At 47.8% G+C, this 18572-nt stretch overlaps 1 protein-coding gene across 1 annotated transcript in view; it reads right to left on the bottom strand.

Moving 5' to 3' along the window:
• Positions 1-18572, bottom strand: part of SYT17 (synaptotagmin 17) — a 33497-nt gene that overhangs the window by 11179 nt on the left and 3746 nt on the right. The window contains exons 3-7 of the mRNA XM_041462505.1: positions 17518-17666; positions 12315-12463; positions 11314-11933; positions 2488-2608; positions 1679-1834 (exon numbers count right to left, since the gene is read on the bottom strand). Of these exons, the coding sequence (XP_041318439.1) occupies positions 1679-1834; positions 2488-2608; positions 11314-11933; positions 12315-12463; positions 17518-17666 (1195 nt within the window). The remainder of the gene's footprint in view (positions 1-1678; positions 1835-2487; positions 2609-11313; positions 11934-12314; positions 12464-17517; positions 17667-18572) is intronic.

Here is an 18572-nt window from a genome sequence, read left to right as displayed (position 1 = left end):
CCGTGCCCACCCTGCACCTGGCCTCAGGCCAAGGGCAGCCAGGGGAACCTGGCCCCACTGCAGCTCCCAAAGCTCTGCACCTTCCTTCCCAGCTGGGGAGCAGCTGGGGACGTTTCTGGCCTGGGATTATTTATTGCAAATTCAAAGCAAGCAATGTGTCAGTCAGAAAATGAAGCCCCACTCAGGAGGCTCAGCGCTGAAATCAGCGTGACACAGGGTGATGGATCAGCCAGGTTCCCACTGGCTCACTGGGAATACACCTCTTTGCACAGAAAAAACCCTCAGAGATCCACCCCTTCATCTACCTTCATTCACTGTGCTGAGCAGCAGTGCTCCCCTCACCCTCCCAGCTGCAGAGCTGCTCTCTCTTTGCCTTTTCTGCTCCCAGCAGGAAGGGGGGAAGCGAGGAGTCGAGTGATTCACACCTGTCACAAGATCACCTGATGGAAGCTCCAGGAACAAATTCTTCACTGCACATGCAAGGTACAGTCAGGGTGACAGGCATGCCAAACCGTGACTAACTATAGGTGTTTTGCTGAGGAAATTTCTGAGCATGAAGGGCAACATTTAAGCTGCTGATCAGCATCACTTTTTGTTATAACATGTTTGAAAACAAACTAATGGGTTGGCATAAGCCTCCTTGAACCAGCTTTGACAGCTGTAACTTCCATGTAAAAAGTAAAATTAAAAAATACTTCAAAATGCACCCTTTCAGAAGCAGATTGTTTTCACCAAAAGAAATGATGGAAAGTTGTCAAGAAGAGTGTTTGTGAAGCATGAGAGTCCAATGTGGTAAAAGAGTGTGGGCCCCACCACCCTGCAGAGGGCCAGGAGGTCTGACCCTGCTCCTGATGGTGCCTGAGCTCCACAGCTCCATGGGGGTGCAGCCATGGCACGGGAGGGAACCCACCCTTCAGAGGGTCCCTGCAGCCCTGCTCAAGGCTTTTGGGGTGGGAAAAGGCAGAGAATGCCACCAGCCTCAGCAGGTCCCTGGGCCAGGACTGCAGCCCTGTGCTCTGCCACTCCTGCTCCCAGCACCAAGGCTCTACTGCCTGTCTTCATGCCTCGAGAACAAATAGAAGAGACCCAGAAACTGCTTAAAAACAGGAATTCCTATCCCAGCCAAGCACCTCCAGTGCTGACAGAGCTCTCGAGGGAGGTCAGCTCTGAGCCTGCCCGTGGCCCCCAGGCTCTGTGGGCTGTGCCTGGGTCCATCCCAGCTGTGCCATGCAGGGCTTGGCACGGAGCCCCAGCCCTTCAGAGACAAAGGCATGAGTCAGCTCTGCTCCCAGAACAGCTGAGGTCACTGTGGAACACCTTTAGGTGCAGCCTCTCACCAGCAAACCACATCAAGTACAGGAGTTATTCTGCCAGTGCCTGGGCTCTGTGATTGCTCACTGCTGTCCTCTCTCTCCTCAGGCTGGACTCTCTGCCAGGCTGGCTGCCACTGAGAAGGGCAATTAATGCTCCTCCTCTTCCTCTGCACAGGAGCATTTTGAATGGGACCAAGCAAGCACAGGACCAGCTCCCAGCCAGGCTGGCAGTGCTGGGGACAGCTCCTGCAGAGGACAGAGTGCCAGTTAAGCTCCCCAGAGACCCCAGTGATGGGCACCCCTTGCAGGGTGGGACAAGCAGTCTCCTGCACACCCACAATTGCTGCTACCCCCACCACACTCACCTGTGAACACCAGGCTGGCATTCTCCAGCTCTTCCTGTGGAACCTTGAAGCTGAAGGACTCATTGTAGAAGGGATCTATCGTGCCCCTCATGCAGGAGGTCTTCTTGGTTTTCGTTAATTTTAATCCGTGAACAAGCTGGATTTTCACAAAGGGATCTGGCAAAGAGCACAAAGCACAGGCCCTGTGTTATGGGGATCATGAGTCAGCAGCCCTGCTCACGAGGGCTGGGCACCACAGGGATGGATTGTGCTGGGAAGTGGCCTTTGGAAATGGCTGGGACTTGTACCCCCACGCTGCTCCCAGAGATTTGCAGTGGGCACAGAAGCCAGGCAGCCAGATTAAAAACAGTCCCTGCCAAAAGCACAGCTAATGTCAGCCCTGACATGCTGCTCTTTTTGGAAAATGCCAAGATTCTGGCAGCAGCAGAGGTTGGGGCAGGAACGTGGGAAGACCACCTGAGGACAGAGGCACGAAGCAGCTCCCAGCCAGAGTGCCCAGGGCCAGCAGGGAGCAAAGCCCACGGCTGCCTCACACAGCACAGGGGATCAAAGCTCTGGTGCCTCACCTCAGCCTGGCTCAGAGAGCTTTACTTCAGATTTGGCAAACCCTCCATTGTATCTCAGCATAAGTGTTCAAATACTTCCATTATTGTTATCTATACATACAAGAGGGACCTCCAGAGCCTTGTATTAACAGGAACTGAGCATCAAATCCCCCTGGGTCCCCCACAAACTGCAGCCTCACTGATGTGCTTTAAAGGCACAAATAACCTGTGCATGAGTAATGTGAGAAAGGCACTGCCCTTTACCTGAACCTTGGCTCATGTCTGTCTGAAGAAGCTGTTTTGCTCTAATGATGTCCACGTTCAGTCTTCCTGCACTTGGTAGGTAGTTTAGTGACAATAGGAGCTCCCCCAGCTCCACTTCATTCTGCAGGGAAAAGAGAATGTGAAGATTTAGAACAGAGCTCAGAGGGGAAGAGAAGGGAGAGAAATTAAATAAATCCCATTTGTCTAAGTGCCTGAAAAATGAATTTTAGTCACGCTCTGAATTGTAACCAAGAACCATCTGTTAGTACCTCGTGCTAACTGGGAACAAGAAAGGAACCATCCCCAAAAGAAGATCTTTCTCCAATCACCAATCCTTCACCAGCTTCCCAGCAGCCAGGCAAAGAGGACCTATAAGGAGGCAGGGGTACAAGGTCAGTAGCTTCTGCTCCATTTTTAATAGTTCCAGGTAGTTCTGATCTTACCAAGGTGCAGAACACAGACCCACTGGAGAAGACATTCCCTTTCTCCTCAGCCCCCATGGGCCACAGCAGCCACCTGGGAAGTTCATGCAGTGGTTAAAGCACCCCTGGGTCACAGCAGGGCAGTTCAGAATCCCTTGGCATCATCTGGCACAGACCATGGCACAGCCTGACTGTGCCTTGGCATCATCTGGCAGAGACCATGGCACAGCCTGACTGTGCCTTGCTGCTCACCAGCCTGCCCATGGCCAGAGCTCCACAGCAACAGCTGCTCAGCCACCATTCCTTTTCCTTATACTTAATGATGCTTAAAACCAGTCATTAAAGAGCTGGAGAGCTCACATCACTGCTCCTCAGACGTGAGGGTTTAAAATAAGCTCTCCTCCCTTGCCATGACCTGGCTCTGAGAGGCTCTTACTGCAGATGCAAAATGCACACGCTGGAACCACTCTGGAGCCTGGAAACACACCAGGCAGGGAACTGATCCAGCTGCCCAGTGCCAGGTCCATGCAGGAGTGCAGAGCTAGTGCTTCATCCCAAACAGTCAAACAGTCCAAAACCAGCCTAGGTTAGGTGTCAGAGCCTGTTCCAAGAGGAAAAGGAGCTGCAGTGGTATTGCAATCATAACAAAAGGCTTGAATATCTTTACTGATGCCCCAAATATTAGATTACAGAAACCAGAAACTACGGGTAGACAGTAAACTAAAAGGTTCTCAGAATAGCCACAGCCTGAAGTGACCCAAAGAACCAGGTCATCAGCAGATGGGCCAGACATGAGGCACAATCCCTGGCAAAGACATCCGTGGCTTGGGGAAACTGAGGCTGGGAAACAAAACCAGGAAAAGCATCTGATTTCTTAACTCAAATTCCTTTTGTCACAGCAGCTTGTGGGTCACACTGTGGGGCAGCACTGTGACTCCACAGCACCCACACCCACATTTACCACACACATTTTCTTTTGTTGCTACAGTACTTCTGCCTCACCCTCCATCAGCCTGGGCCAGCTCCCACATCACAGTGCTGTTCAATAGATGATGTTTTAAGTTCTTTCCATCAAAAAGCCACTCCCCAACACACACCTGACCCTCTATGCACTCAGTACTCACATACCTACATACACCGTGGTGCCCTGTGGTGGCACTCACAAGGATCCAGGAGTCTCACTTCCCAGGTGGTTTAAACACCATCTAATTGATTTAAACTATCATCTCTCATTTGATTTTGCCCAAAAATGCTCCTCTCAGGTCTGTGGCTGGAATGGCCTGCAGACATGTTTATCACCAAGAACAGTCAGTGATTTTTAATCCTATTAGCAGGACAGGGTGGAAGCACCACAGTGCCCACACCACCACCCTCAACAGGAGCCACACGAGGCAGCCCTCCACCCCAGCTCATTTTTTATAACACATAAACAACATTTTTAACAGACCCAGTCCTACTTGCATTCACTGCTGGCCAGGCTCCATTCAGGCTTAAATTCCTAGAAATTCAGGTGCATTTGGAAGTGCAAATTAGGAAACTGCTCAGTGATTTTATTACCTGCTGGGGAGAGACAAACAGCTCCAGCTGCAAATACCAAACTTCTGGCACAGCCAGGTGGCAGGCTGGCATGGGGCAGTGATGTAGGACCCTTCCAGTCACCTCAGGCTTAGAGTGCTGAAAATCTGCATTAAGATTTGGGATAATTACTTGTGGAGCTGTCCATTGACGGAACCTATTGACCTTATCCAAGAACTGCAGGAAATAAGGCGTTTCCCTGGGCCAGAGAGGAGCCATGGAGTTCAGCAAGGGAAGGCAGAGCTCCCTGCTTCCAATTCATTTGCATTTCTGATCTATTTTTCATCAATTAACAAAAAAAAAAAAAAAAAAAAAAAAAAGCCTGTGCTGTACACTGACAGTGTCAGGCTGGATCTGTAACACCCACTTGGGCACTGGCAAGAGAACAGTGTCCCATCACAGGAGAACAGTGTCCCATCACAGCAGAACCGTGTCCCACCACAGGACAACAGTGTCCCATCACCCTGCAGAGATGATGGAAGGAGCCCCTACAGTGTCACCATCACACTGCTGCCCAGCCCAGCCCAGCCCACCCAGCCTTCCACAGGTACAGGTAAAACCTAATTTTCTGTAGGACCTAACCTAACAGGGATTTCAGCACCTCTAGAAAAATCCTTTTGGCTATTTAGGCTTAAATTTGAGTAAGGAGAGATACAAAATGCTGTATTCTGTGATCCACCGAAGACAGCAGGCAGACTATGAGCAGCTTTAATCAGATCAAACCTGATCTCACAAATCTCCACAGCTCCTTCTGCCACTCGATGCTCTCCAGAGTGCCCACACTGGTGTTGGTTATTCCGAGGGCAGGAACACAGAGCCCCTGCCCAAAGGCCAGGGCAGGATGGCTGTGCTCAGAGCAGCCCCAGCAGAAGGGTTTCCAGAATCTGGCCGGATCCCCAGAGCTCAGCGCCCCGGACAAGTGACTCAGCCTTTTCACGGCTCAGCAATGCCTCTGATGTTATCAAGGCATCACTCCCAGCCCAGCCACGGGGATCTGGGAAACGCGCTCCGAACGCTGCCCAGCGCCTCGGGGATGTGAGCCTCGGGAGAATGGAGCAGCGGCTGGCTGTCCCCACGGGCTGGCACTGTCCCCGCCGTGCTGCACCCTCCCAGCCTTGTCCCGTGCCTCAGTCACCCGCCTGACGGGCGAGCCAGCAGGGAATTCCCGCTGCTCCCAGAAGCCGGAGGCGCAGGCAGCAGGCTCCAGCTCCCTGCGCCTTTCCCGGCTCGCCCATGCCATGGGTCCCTTTGCCGATGTGACAGCCTTGTCACCCAGCTCGGAACGCTCCGTGCTGCCAGAACCAGCGAGCCCAGAGACACCCGTGGGGACACAGAGCATCAGCACCCTCGTCCTGCCTCTGGGCATCCCCAGAGCTCCTGCAGGGCTGAGCTGACAGGAGGGGATGGATTCATGGATTCATGCACAAGAGCTGCCATCACCGCTCACCGAAGGGCAAGGAAGTGCCTGGATTTTGTGTTTCCTAGGTTTTTGCATCAGGAAACCACAGAGCTGTTGGTTTTGCCTTCGCTGTTTTGCTCCCAGCCGGGGCGTGCAGTGTGCCCCTCTGTGCTAAGGCATCAGTGCAGCTGCCATTATTATGCTGATGACGAGCTGATTCGTGCCCAGATCCCAGATGACCCTGGAAAAGCAATTTCCTGTTTGATGAGATGCCGGAGTGACACCAAGTCTGGGATGTCTGAGCCTCTCCTGAAGCTCTCATTAACATTTCACTCCCGGCTGAATTACACTGCCAGGTTGGATTTGCAGCCTTGGGCTCGCCTGTGATCCAGAACCTTCTCCAGGTACTGCCTGGGCTGAACCCACGTTTTGAGCCAGAGTTTTTTCTGTTCTTTTCTGTCATATATGAAACACAAAGAGGCTTCCCCAAAGGAAGATGAGCTTTAAATTAATGCACATCTTGTTTGGACCAGGTAATTCCTTCCTCACAGCCCTGTGGACTGTTCCTTGTGCATTGCTACAACACCAGCAAAATTCTGCAGCTGAAACCCTTCCCAACAGGACCCAGAGCACATTACATCAGCACTGACATCTATGCATTGCTCCTAATGAAGTTTCAGATTGATTTTCCTCCTCAAGGTTATCTGTGTTGGTACCTCCAGGCACATTAGAAAACTGATGGTTTAGAACAGTTTGCTCCAGCAGGTTTTCTACAGCATCCTGTGACACAGCCATTGTTTGGGGAAGGTTGAGCTATTAAGGACCAGAACCTGAGAAAAAAAAATATACTTACCAATGAATAGGAGCAGTGTTTCCTACATAACTGGCACCAACTGGATGTATGATGAAGAGAGTCACAAAATCCCTTCTAAAGCCAAATGGTCATTGCCTTTGAAAGGCCATGAGAAAGCCTCTGTTGTGCAAAAAGCTTTGAGAAGAAGACATCCCATGGAGAGGTCCTGCTCCTGGACCCCACCAGGCTCTCCTCTCTGTTCCTCCTCCACAAAATACACCCCCAGAATCCCAGTTCTCTGCAGGAAGGGCAAGGAGTGAACAGCACTGAGGGGAAAGGATGAGGTGACCAGGAATACAGATAAGGTTAAAGAGAGAGCAGTCAAGAAGAAAAATTTTTCAATGCTCAAGCTTTACAGACTCAAACAGGAAAGGAGAAAAAAGCCACTGTAATGGAACTAAGGAAAAACAAACATACAGAGTGAAATAAAAGAAGATAGAAAAACACAAGCCAAAATACGAAAACAAACCACAGGTTAAGAGCTAAAAATGTTGTTATCATGATGGACAAACATCCATCACAGCATCCCATCACAGTTCTAACTCCAGTGACCTGCAGGGTGGGGGTATCCCAGGACCAGCTCCTCCACTGGCCACAGGTAAACTTCCAGGGTGATTTTAACATCCAGCTGATGAGCAAACATGGCCCCATGCAACCACCTCGAACCATTTTGAACAGCAGAACTGACAGGTCATTCCAGTGCACTCATAGTATGAAGTTAAAAAAGCAAGTCCAACACACACTGCCTCTACTATAAAAATGGCTTAATTTGAGGGAAGAAGGAACTTCATGCTATTTTTCCACCATAACTAGGCTTTTTTTTTTTTCCCTCCAAGCTCTCATTACTGCTGGTCTAAAACATTTATTCCTGCCCACTCAAATCTGCCAAAAGAGAAATGAATCATATGTCAATAAAACTTGGGGTCCTGAACATGTGCCTCAGAATTCCTTTCAGCAGCGAAATGTGCGAATCTGAGCCCAGCTCCAGCGAGGCCTGCCAACTTCATTCATGGCAATTAAGCAAAGCCACACACATTCCAGGGGATATTTAAGGAGTGCAGAGTGTTCCTATGGGGACTGGACTCGAGAGCCTTTCCATGAGCAGCTACTGGGTTTTAGAAAAGCAATAATTACCCTGCAAGAGAAAGCCTCCCAGAACTGCCAAGGATAAAGAATTTGGCAATACCTGCACTGACATTTTCCACAAGAAGTCCTTCTGCTTAGCTGCTGGCTCTGCTGATGCATCAGGCAGCAGCTCCCTGTGCCTCTGCTTTAGGCTCAGTCCCCCAGAACACCGAATGTGGATCCAAGCTCAGAAAGTGTTTCCATGCAGGTACAAGCTCCACCCGAGGCTTGGCACGAGCACTCTGCAGCTCTGGCTCCTCAGGCTGAGGACAGCCTGCTGCTCAGCTGTACTCAGGTTCTCTGGCCACCCACTGCTGACAGGGAGCAGGACAGTGCTGCTCAGCACCTCCCCACACCAAGGGAACGCCCTGCTTGCCACTCACAGCAGCTCCAGGAGCTGAAGAGATTCCTCCAGCAATGAGGAGCTGTGCATCCCACCCACAGCCCTGGTCCAGCTCCCAGAGGAGCCAGGAGCTGCTGGCTGTAGAAGCTGGACCATGCCCCACGTGGCAGAAGCTCACTGTCCCTGCCAACACTGCATGCACCAGAAGATTCCTGGCTTTCCCCAGCTTTTGCAGCTCACAGGTGCTGGCACAGCCCTGTGCTAAGGCAGGTCCCAGCTCAGTGTGATGGTGGGACAAGGAGCTGGCACCTGACTTTATCAGCACACTCTGTGCCAATGGCTTCCAGGTGGAGACAGCAAGTGCAAAGCAGATGCTCATCTTAGCTCGTGTCGTTTGGGCACTTTCTCTGCTCTTTCACAATGCCTGCCACCCTCCCACTCCCACCAGTATGGAGAGAAAACTTCTCCACAGCTCCTGCCATCTGCATTCACTTTCCTCTATCTCCCTCCAGCTCATGATGTTTCCGTCTATAAATTCCATGAAAAAAAAAAAAATCACGTATTTTGTGTCTTTCGTCTTCACGTCTCATGTCTGTGACTGCGTGTGTCTCTCTCCCTGCTGTTAGTGCTTTTCCAAGCACCTGCTTCAGCCTTTTCTCCTGTGGCTGTGGGGTGCTGCCAGCTGCTGCTCCGTGTCACAGCCCCAGACTGGCAAATTTTCCTGACTAAAGATCAGACCTGCACCGCGGTGGTTTGTGGTGCTCTCCAGGATCCAAGGATGCCTTCTGCAAAATAAAATGCAACCGCACGTAGATATTTATTTTTGTCCCTGTCTATCAGCATCTCTCAACACAAAGCACACTTCAGCAGGCTCAGGTTCAATCCAACAAGAAACTGATAAAGGCTGTCTGTCCCTCAGCTAATCAAGCCAAAAAGTGAGAAGTATAAAAAATTTGTCAACGTGTCAAATCTATCATTCCACAGGCAGAAGGTTCCAACTAGTATTAAAAAATCCCTCAGAAATTTCTAGCACAAACATCACTGTTACTGAAAGACATGAAAATGTATTTTTTTCAAAGCAATAAGCTTTATTGTTTTACTTCTTCCAAAATTTATCTTAACCCTTTGATCAATTAATTTAATCACCACTAGGATGAAACATGCCTTACTCAGTGAACTTTAAAAATTTTATCATTGAGAAAATATGGGAAGATGATGCCAAACACCATCCCTGGATGTCCTGTAGAAGCACTGTTGATCCCTTTACAGTTGCAGTGTGCCAGCTGAGGTAAAATCAGCAAAAAGGTATGAAAGGGCCACTTTACTGATCAAAGTGTGGAGGAATTTTTGCCTAAGTTTTTCCATATGATAGCAAGGGGATAAATGCAAAAGGCTTTTAAGCCTGTGCTTTCAAAGGGAGTTTTGTCTTTCTCCTTCCTTTTATAAATATCAGAAATGCCAACTTCTGCATAAATAATTTATCTTGAATGCTGGTGAAGCAGACAGTACTGCTGAAAACAGCATCAGCTTTCAATGAAACTTTGGAGAGGGGGAAAGGAAGAGCTGGCTCTGAGCTTGGCACATGAAGGCAGAGATGATCTCTTCTAATCAAGGTCTGTATTAGCTGTGGAATGAGTCCATGTTACTCATAAAGAGATGCAAAATACAGAGAAGTATTTATCATGCAAAAGTAGGGAGCAGGGGGAGAAGCAAAACTGCATGGTGGGAACCACAGGAGGATAATGGGATGCAAAGCCATGCCCTACACAAACACAGGTTCAGGGACCCCCTGATTCTGACTTGTGCACAACTTCCAAAACTTTCCTTTCTTGCCTGAGCATTGTTGAATCTAATCCCACAGCAATCCTACTTCTGTTTCAGGAAATCCAGCTGGCTCTCCTGCAGTCACCTGGAGCCCTGCTCCTGCTCCCCTTTGTACAGTGCAGCAGAGAAGAAAGTGCTCCCAGCCCCTCTGCGCACACAGAGGGGGCAGAGCCAGCCCCAGCTGGCTTCACTTCCAAACACTGCTTGGGGTATTCCCCTTCCACAAGTGTCTGATGAGAAATTTCCACTCCAAATCAGAGTCTTGAACCCACAATGTAAAACAGCAGTGAGGCCAATGATTTACTGCTCATTTCATCCAGTATCTCTGGCTACGGCACTCTCCTGTGAACACCTAAAAATCAATGAAAAAGTGAACCATCCAACAGGGTTTAATTCAGCAAAGACTCCTTGGAAATTGCAATTTGTGAGATGGGAAGGAACTGGGAGAGGCAAGCTTGTTACACCAATCCTGTGTGATACTGCTGTCCTCAGTAAAACCTCGAGATGCTGATGACACTCTGTTCTTCCCTTGGTTTTTCACAGGTTCCGTGCCTCTGGCTATGTGGGTGATAGCACCAGTGGCAAATTTGGTAGGTAACCACCATGCCTGGCTGCAAAGCTCAGATCTTTCCACTGAACAGCCCTTTCCTGAGAACAGAGGTGAAAGCACACAGACTCTCTGATCTCCTCTTCCCATCCCACTGAATGGCTGAAATGCCCAAAATTCATCCCACTTGCACCAGAAAAATATTTATGGCAAATTTAGTTTCTTCAGGGACCTGATGAAAACAAATCTACCACTGCTTTGCAGATTGTTGTTTAGGCATTATAGCACAGGTCTGGGTAGATTTCATCTTCTACATGTTTTATTGAATCAAATAATTTCTGAACTGGCACCAGTGGCTCCCCTCATGTCCTCAGAGCACAGGAATGGCCTGGTGGGACAGTGTCACAGCACTCCTGAGAAGGGATGCAGGTCACTGCAGTGACAGAAAACACCTGCCCAAAGGTGCAGACTTCAGAGCAGTCTTGAGTTCTACTCGTTTAAGCTGACATAGGATCTTTGCTCATGACTATAAAAGACAGCTCCTCTGCCTCACATTGTTAGTCATAAAACCAGTCACAGGCCCACATAATCCCAACCCAGCAGATGCTGTGTTAACAAGATGACAATTACTAATTAGAAACAGCATTACTTGCCAACAGGCAAAGGAACCACACATGCACACAAAAACCCCCAAAACAGCAAGAAAAACTGTGGCAATAATCTGATAAATTCTGTTACCTGAGAACTAGGCACAAGGGCTTTCCACCAGTGTCCACCTTTCACAAGGTCTACATCACTCAAGGGCATTGACACTTTGCCAATAACACAATGGCGTGAGAATTTGTCAAAATCCACTACAGTTAAAAGCAGAGTTCTTCTCTGGGCTTCTAAAAAGGGGATTTCAAATGTGTACCTCTCCTCAAACACCGGGTTCTGCGTTTTGCGCTTCACTCCGGTCTGCTTGGAGTTCTTCTGGTCAGGGAGGAGGCAGATCTTCACATAGGGGTTGGAGTGAGCCATGTCTTGCCTTGAACCATCGTAAGAAATTGGAGGAGGCAGATCTTTAGCCTCAATGACTCGCACTATTAGGTAATTATGCAGCAGATCATACTGTGTGCTAAAATGCAGCATGCCCAGCTGGTACTTGGACAAGATCTCCTCATCTGTCAAGGAGTCCATGTCATCACTATTTGAGTCAAGAGAGTACAGCCTTGGTTCAAATTTTCTAAAATAGTCATCTGGGGTGTAGGTTTTTCGCAGGATAGTTGGCTGAACTATTTCTTTCTTAGCTCCTATTATTCCGAACTCGATGGGTTTGATGTCAACTAGTGGAGAACTTGGCCTCCTCGACTCCAGACCTGAACGAGAGAAACACACAAATGTGATGGTTAGAAAGTCCACAAAAGCAGCTAGAGGTGCCCATCAGCTTTGGGTGCAGCCAGCACAGGCTCCACAGAGGGGCTTTGCCAGCAATTAACAGCACCCTCAGCCACGCTGAAGCACAAGCTGGCCTGCACCTCTCCCTCCCCGTCCCTCTGCACGTGCAAGTACCACGCTCGTGCTTCAGCAAGAAAAACAGGGCTGGCCCCTTCCACTGCGCTCCTGCAAAACAGGATGAGATTTTAACCAACGTGCCTTCAGCTGGACTTGGTTCCCTGTCCAAAAGATGAAAGAGCAAGCACTACAGTTTGGTTTTCTCCCCCACAAGAATTACATTAATGGTGGAAGGACGGCCTTACTCGAAATGCGCCGCGTGAGGCTGTAAGTGGACCGTGATGTATCCGAGGACGAGCGCCTTCTGTCAGGGGAAACATCCTGAAGAGTGGGAGGCAGCTCGCTGATTGCATTATCAGAGTCTCCATCTTTGTCCTCATTTTGGCTGCTTATCCTGTTATAATGAGAGACCTTTGGATGATTCAACCCAGCACAAGGAGTTTATGCAGGATAACAACGTGTTCTGGCATTCTGGGGCTACTCTTGGGTGCTCGTCCCTTGATGCTCTGGGGTATCTCCTGATCAGGCTGGCAAGCAAAAGGCTGAGCAACTGACTTCAGACCTATGCAAAAACCACATTCTTCACCTTTCTGCCTGTCTTTCAAACAGTTTTATCAGTATTACAGCATGACACAGGCCACTAAGGCACGTATAACTCAGATGTTGATCAGAAATATTATGCTTCTCTCTAAGGAAAAAAAATCAAACCAAAACCCCACAAACCACAAACTTCAAACAGTAGCTTCTTGCTGTAATTCACAGCTACACTTTGGAAGAAGGGACTTCACTAGGAAGGAATCAGCAGAGAAAATCACCATGCTCAGATATCCCAAACCTACCACACTCCTCCTGGTAAAACACTGCAGGTTTGCCAGTAAAGTTTCAAAACTTGATCTCACAGACAAAATTCATTATTTGCTATTTACTGGCATGCCTTTTTAAATATATGGCTGCTTTTTATCCATTTCTATAAACCAGATGTGGTTCTCAGCAGAAAATAACTGTACTGCCCAGGGATTTTGGTGGGAGCAGGGAAGTTGGCAGGATCTAAACGACAAAGCAAGTTCTGTAGCATCTTGGAGAAGACTCCACAGAAGGCTGGTATAATAGAGAAGTCCATATACATACATTTAAACAAACTGAAAGGGGAGTTATGTGTACAGACAAGTAAAACACATTCTGGTTAAAAACCCCAACATGTCCCAGCTGCAGCGGCTCCTGAAAGAAGTGAGGATCTCCCAACTCTGACTGAAAGCAGGGCAGGAGCAGACAGCAACAACCGCAGGAGGTAAAGTCTGCAGCTGTGTGCTCAGAGGGGAGTGCTGCTGATGGAAATGGAATCACACAATGGGTCCATGACGTGTGGTGCATCCTGCAGAACAGCCAGGCCACCAGACAGAAAATAGCAGCAGATCACAAGGAAAGCATCAGCACGAAATGAGCAAAGCAAAGGGGAATTCTGTGTGAATTTTGCTTCCAAGCCACCCTTTCTATGTGCACAACTCAGCTGGGTATAAATGAAATATATTGAATCATTTTCATTAGTAACCAATGACTGGAGCAGAGCAATTGATATATTCTGCTAAAAGCAGTAACCTTGCATAAAAGCCCAACAAGCATTAAGAAAACAAACCAATCCCAAAACTAACTGGAAATTCTTATCCAAGCCACAAAGTTCACAGCAGGATCCATACAAATTTCACCAAGTCAGACTCACACAACTCATCTACACTAAAAAAAAAATTCTGTTGATGATCATAACCAAACCCTCTGCTAAAAGGGGTGTACAATATTTGCACAGCTCTGCAGCCCATTAAAGGCAGTCCAAACCATACAGTTTGATATATAATCAGTACTTGGAACACAAATAGCTTTTTCATGCCTAAATGCAGGTCCACACAATCACAGGTGGCATTTGGATATGCTTGTGTTTGAGAAGCAAATGCACAGAACAAGGCAGGGTGAAAAGGGAATCAGGAAGAGAGGCATTAAGGATGTTCTACAATGGGTAAACGTAATAGTGAGTTAATAACATACAGATGACCTTTAGTAAGGAAATTGCTACTGAGCCACAATAATTTTTCCTCAAATAAACTTTGGCTCTGGTTAAAGCAGCTCTGTTTCTGTTTAATCTGAACCTTTGGAAAGAAGAGTCGTGTCCTGATTTCAATTCAGTCTCACAGTGTGCACTGTTTATCTTTGGGGTTTGTGTAGAATATTCCCTTACAAGCAGCTCAAACATCCACCCTCGTTCCCAAGCCATTCCTGCAAGGACCAGGATGGAAGTGCTCCTCATGAAACAACAAGAAGTTACCATGCACTCAGGTCATTGCAACAGGACTCATTGCAAGAATTTACTTTTTTTTCCCTAAGCTGCCACTGCAAAAAATTCAGAAAGTGAGAAAAATCCACATTCTCCCAAGAGAAAAGGCTTAAACTTGCAGCTTTATCATCCACTCCTGAATTTCCAGGAAAATGAGGTGCCTCTAAGCTGCCAAAGGGAAAACCTAGGGCCAAAATATAGAGGATGGGTCATTAACCACAGGCATTTATATGTTTGCTCATTCACCAGTGAGGACCATAAAAACAGTTTTCCCCTGGGGAGTGGGTAGGAAGGTGAGGAAGGCACAAATTGCATTCTACATCACACCAGTGTCTCAGGCCCATGAAGAATAGGCAAGATGGAAAGACCCCAGCTGAAAACATAGATCTATTTTAAAAACACTTTCAGGCTGCAAGCAGGGAATACAATAAATTGATTTGTTCCCAAATTCAATGCACGCATCTAAATGCAAAATAAGGGGATGTCAGACCTGGTTTTCATTGTGGGGGTTTCCACTAAATACAAAACCCCCCTCTCCAAAAGTAAGAGAGAGAAAAAAAAAAAGAATGAGGGGTTCAACTGGTATGCACAGATCTCTGAGCACTTAAAAACATTAAAAACCTTATTCTAAGAACAAGTCCAAATTCTTACTCTGAGTAACTAACTCATGTAACTCCAGAGATCATTCCTTACATCCAAAAATGCACTTAGAGATATAAAACTATAAGATCAACACAGTGAAAACAGAATTCTTCTTTGATTTCTGAATTCTGAGACAACATGGGATCATTTCCACCCTAAACATGCACACAAAAAGCTTGGGTCAACTATTTGTCAGCAAACAAAATATACCAAATCTGGCTCCTGCCTTTTACTTTCTTTTCCTCTTCATCTTCCAGACTCTTGTTCCTCTACAGGCTCATTTTCCCCCCTCTCCTCTCAATCACATCTCCTTAGGGAGAAGTAGAGGATCTATCTCCTATCTCCCTTTGTTCTTACCTCACTTAAATAATTTTTGTGCTCCCTCACCATTTTCCAGCAAGATCCCCCTGGAAGCACAAAGCATTTCCACTCTGCCTGGCACCACTCTGGGTCCGTGCCAGCCCACGAGGAGCCCACAGCATTTTCCAGCAAGCAAAGCCTCATGTCCAGCTGATGCACCCCGGTGTGCCAGCAGGCACCCTCAGAGATCACAGGTGTGCAGGGGTGTCACACGAGGGGTGACTCCAGTGACCCTGAGGCACGGCAGCACCCAGGTCTCCTGGCAAAGCAAAGCCGCTTCTGTCCTGCGTCCTCCTCTTTGCTGCCTGCTGCCCCTCCCAGGCTTCACCTCTGGGAACTCAGCTTCTCTCAGCATGGAGCAGAACAGGGAGACCCCAGCTGCACCAAACCACCCAGAGCTGGATGGAAGGATGGAGAAATGGCCTGGGCTGGAGTCACAGGGACCCTTCCCAGGGCTGTGAGCATCTGTGGGTGAAGCATAAAGCGCAACAGGGCTGAGGAACTGGGTTGTTTTTCACCAGAGGTGCTGTCCTCTGCTTATGGCCATTCCATGAAGTTATTGTAGGGGCTTTCAGATGGAGCAGGACCAGGGAGAAACAACAACACAGGCTGCAGAGAGAATTTTACAAGTCCAAAGGTCCCCATGTTCTCTGCCCATGGCAAAGTCCAACTCATCTGCAAAGCCACCACAGAGCTGAGATTTGAGAAGATAGGAACAGGGCTTCAGCACCCACATCAGCCCTTTAGCCAGACAGAAGAATCCAAGAGTCAAAACCTACGCCCTGGTACAATCACTCCACACCCCAAAACAGGCAGGATGTCCCTTCCACTGCTCAGCCCACCAGACAGGCTCTGAATCACCCTCTCACCACCAGCCCAGCTACTTGTTCCCAAGATGTAATTGCTCCTGCACCAATCTTTCCACGTCCAATACTGCAGCCTCATCACTGTGCCCTCCTGTGCGTGATGCTTTCCTATTTAGCATTGATTTTGTTTCCATTCCCCATTAATTGCAGGTGAATCACTTTCTGAGCATATATCAGACTCTTAAATATGCTGCTCCACATCTAAAAACCACTCTAACACATCCTGAACAGCTCTATTTTTATTGCTTCAGTATTAATTACCATCCTGTTCTACCTGAATTCAAAAGTACATGGACAGGACTGCGATTTAAACATGAGAAAATTTATTTCATGCAGCACCAAGACATGACCCTTCCAGAGCTGACACAGAATAACAGCATATACTCACAGGAGTAGATAAAATTACCTGAGTGCCTCAGTGCCCAGGTACCAAAGTCTGAGCATCACACAGTGCACTGAGCAGGCCTCTCCTGTGCCACAAGTTCTGGACATCCTGAAGCAGTGTCCATCAAATGGTCTGCTCCACAAAGCCCAGCCCAGCTGCCAAGGCAGCCACTAAAACACCAGAGAGCTTTGCTCCCCTCCTGGTTCCACTACTGCCTCCACAGGGTCACCTCTGTGCTGCGGATTCCTGACTGAGAGGGAGTAAAAGAGGGAAGACTTCACTGACTTCCTTTGTAGTGGATTTGCAAACATACCAATCAAAGCTCCAGATAAGACCTGGTGCTGTGGCTCTTTAATGATTTGAGAAGAAATTCTGAAGAGTACTAGGGTGATGCAGGAGATCAAGTCCTGCTAAATGAAACTTTAAATGAATTTCCCCTTCAGAGCATGTAGGAGCTATGCCTTTCATCTGCCTATATGATAACCACCTTCATGCTAGGATAAGAAAGCATTTCAAAACAACCTCATCAGCATTTCAGCCAAGTTGAAGTGCTCCAAAGGGTTGGTCCATCTGAAGAGGAAATAGGATTGAAGATGAAAGGCATCTTTAGAGAAGGGGGCACAGCTAAACCAGTTATCCTTGTTATGCCACCTTACAAAAGAACTTCTGTCCTACCCATCAGAAATGGTTTTTACAAAGACTAACCTTGCTATTTGAGTTAACAGAGCTGCCCTTTTTCACCATGCCAGGAGTAGCCTGCCTTCCCACCCGCAGGAGGTTCCTGCTCTCTAAGTGGCATCCTCTGAATGTCCCGTTGCAATTCACATCAGTACTCCTTGGTTAAAGCTAGGAAATCATGCACCTAAACTTACAGCCAGGCTGGAGTTTGAGCAGGAAAAGGTCCCAGGATTTCAACTTCATCTTCATTTGTTTGGCAGCAGCTACAGTCAAAACATTTCTGACAACAATTCCTGCAAGTCCACCGGCACAGCAAGAGATCCGAGATGCGAGCGAGCAGACCCTGGAGCCATTGCAAACCAAAGTACAAGATTACAACCCATCAATAGCTATTGAGAAAAAACACTCAGCTGTATTTGTGTTTGTGTTTCTGCAACAGAACATTAAGAACTATATTTATTTCATCTATACCAACAGACAAGTGCTATGCAGTTACCAGCCCAACCCCACTGATGCCATAACAAGGCAGGAAAATAAGCATTCTCTGCAGGTATTTTCCCCTCTAGTAGCAATGTATTATTATGTAGGTTGGCAAGAGGGTGATTTACAAAGCACCATGGCCCAGAAATATGTTGGAGTGGAAACATGCATATTCCTCCACACACATCAACAATCTAACACATCAGCAAACATACAACAGGAGGAATTAAAACCAGAAGGTAAGTGAAAGCTTCAATTTAATCCAGCAAGGATCTATTTAATTAACACAGCAATGTGAACACATTTCATCCCTGTAGATGTAGCAGTAATATTTGTACAATCCATACACATGGAGCATTACAGCCCAACAAACTCACCACTAAAATGGATTAGCCAGAGCACACTATCCTCATGCTTCTGCTCTGCTACCATGATTAATTTAATGAAGAACCTTCAATGATATTTTTAGAAGAATAGCAGACCCAGAAAAGTCTCTCATTTCTTAGATTTCTGTGGTGGCACTGGCAGCCCCACTTGTAGCAGGGTTGTGTCAGCTCCCCACTGGAGCAGCAGCACCCTGTGGCCCCATTTCCACACCATCCCCACAGCCTTCCCACCACTTCAAAGCTCTGATTGGAGAGGAACAGAGAGCCAAACCTCACTCATTTCCCACCCACACCAGCCCCAACTTCTGCTGTTCATGAGAGGGCTCATTAAGCAGCACAAGGGCTCCGTGGGCACAGTGGGAGACAGGCAGCTGCAAGGGCAC

Source organism: Pyrgilauda ruficollis, unplaced genomic scaffold, assembly GCF_017590135.1.
Source record: "Pyrgilauda ruficollis isolate IOZ18807 unplaced genomic scaffold, ASM1759013v1 scaffold16, whole genome shotgun sequence".
Taxonomy (NCBI): domain Eukaryota; kingdom Metazoa; phylum Chordata; class Aves; order Passeriformes; family Passeridae; genus Pyrgilauda; species Pyrgilauda ruficollis.
This window is presented reverse-complemented; position numbering and strand designations above follow the sequence as displayed.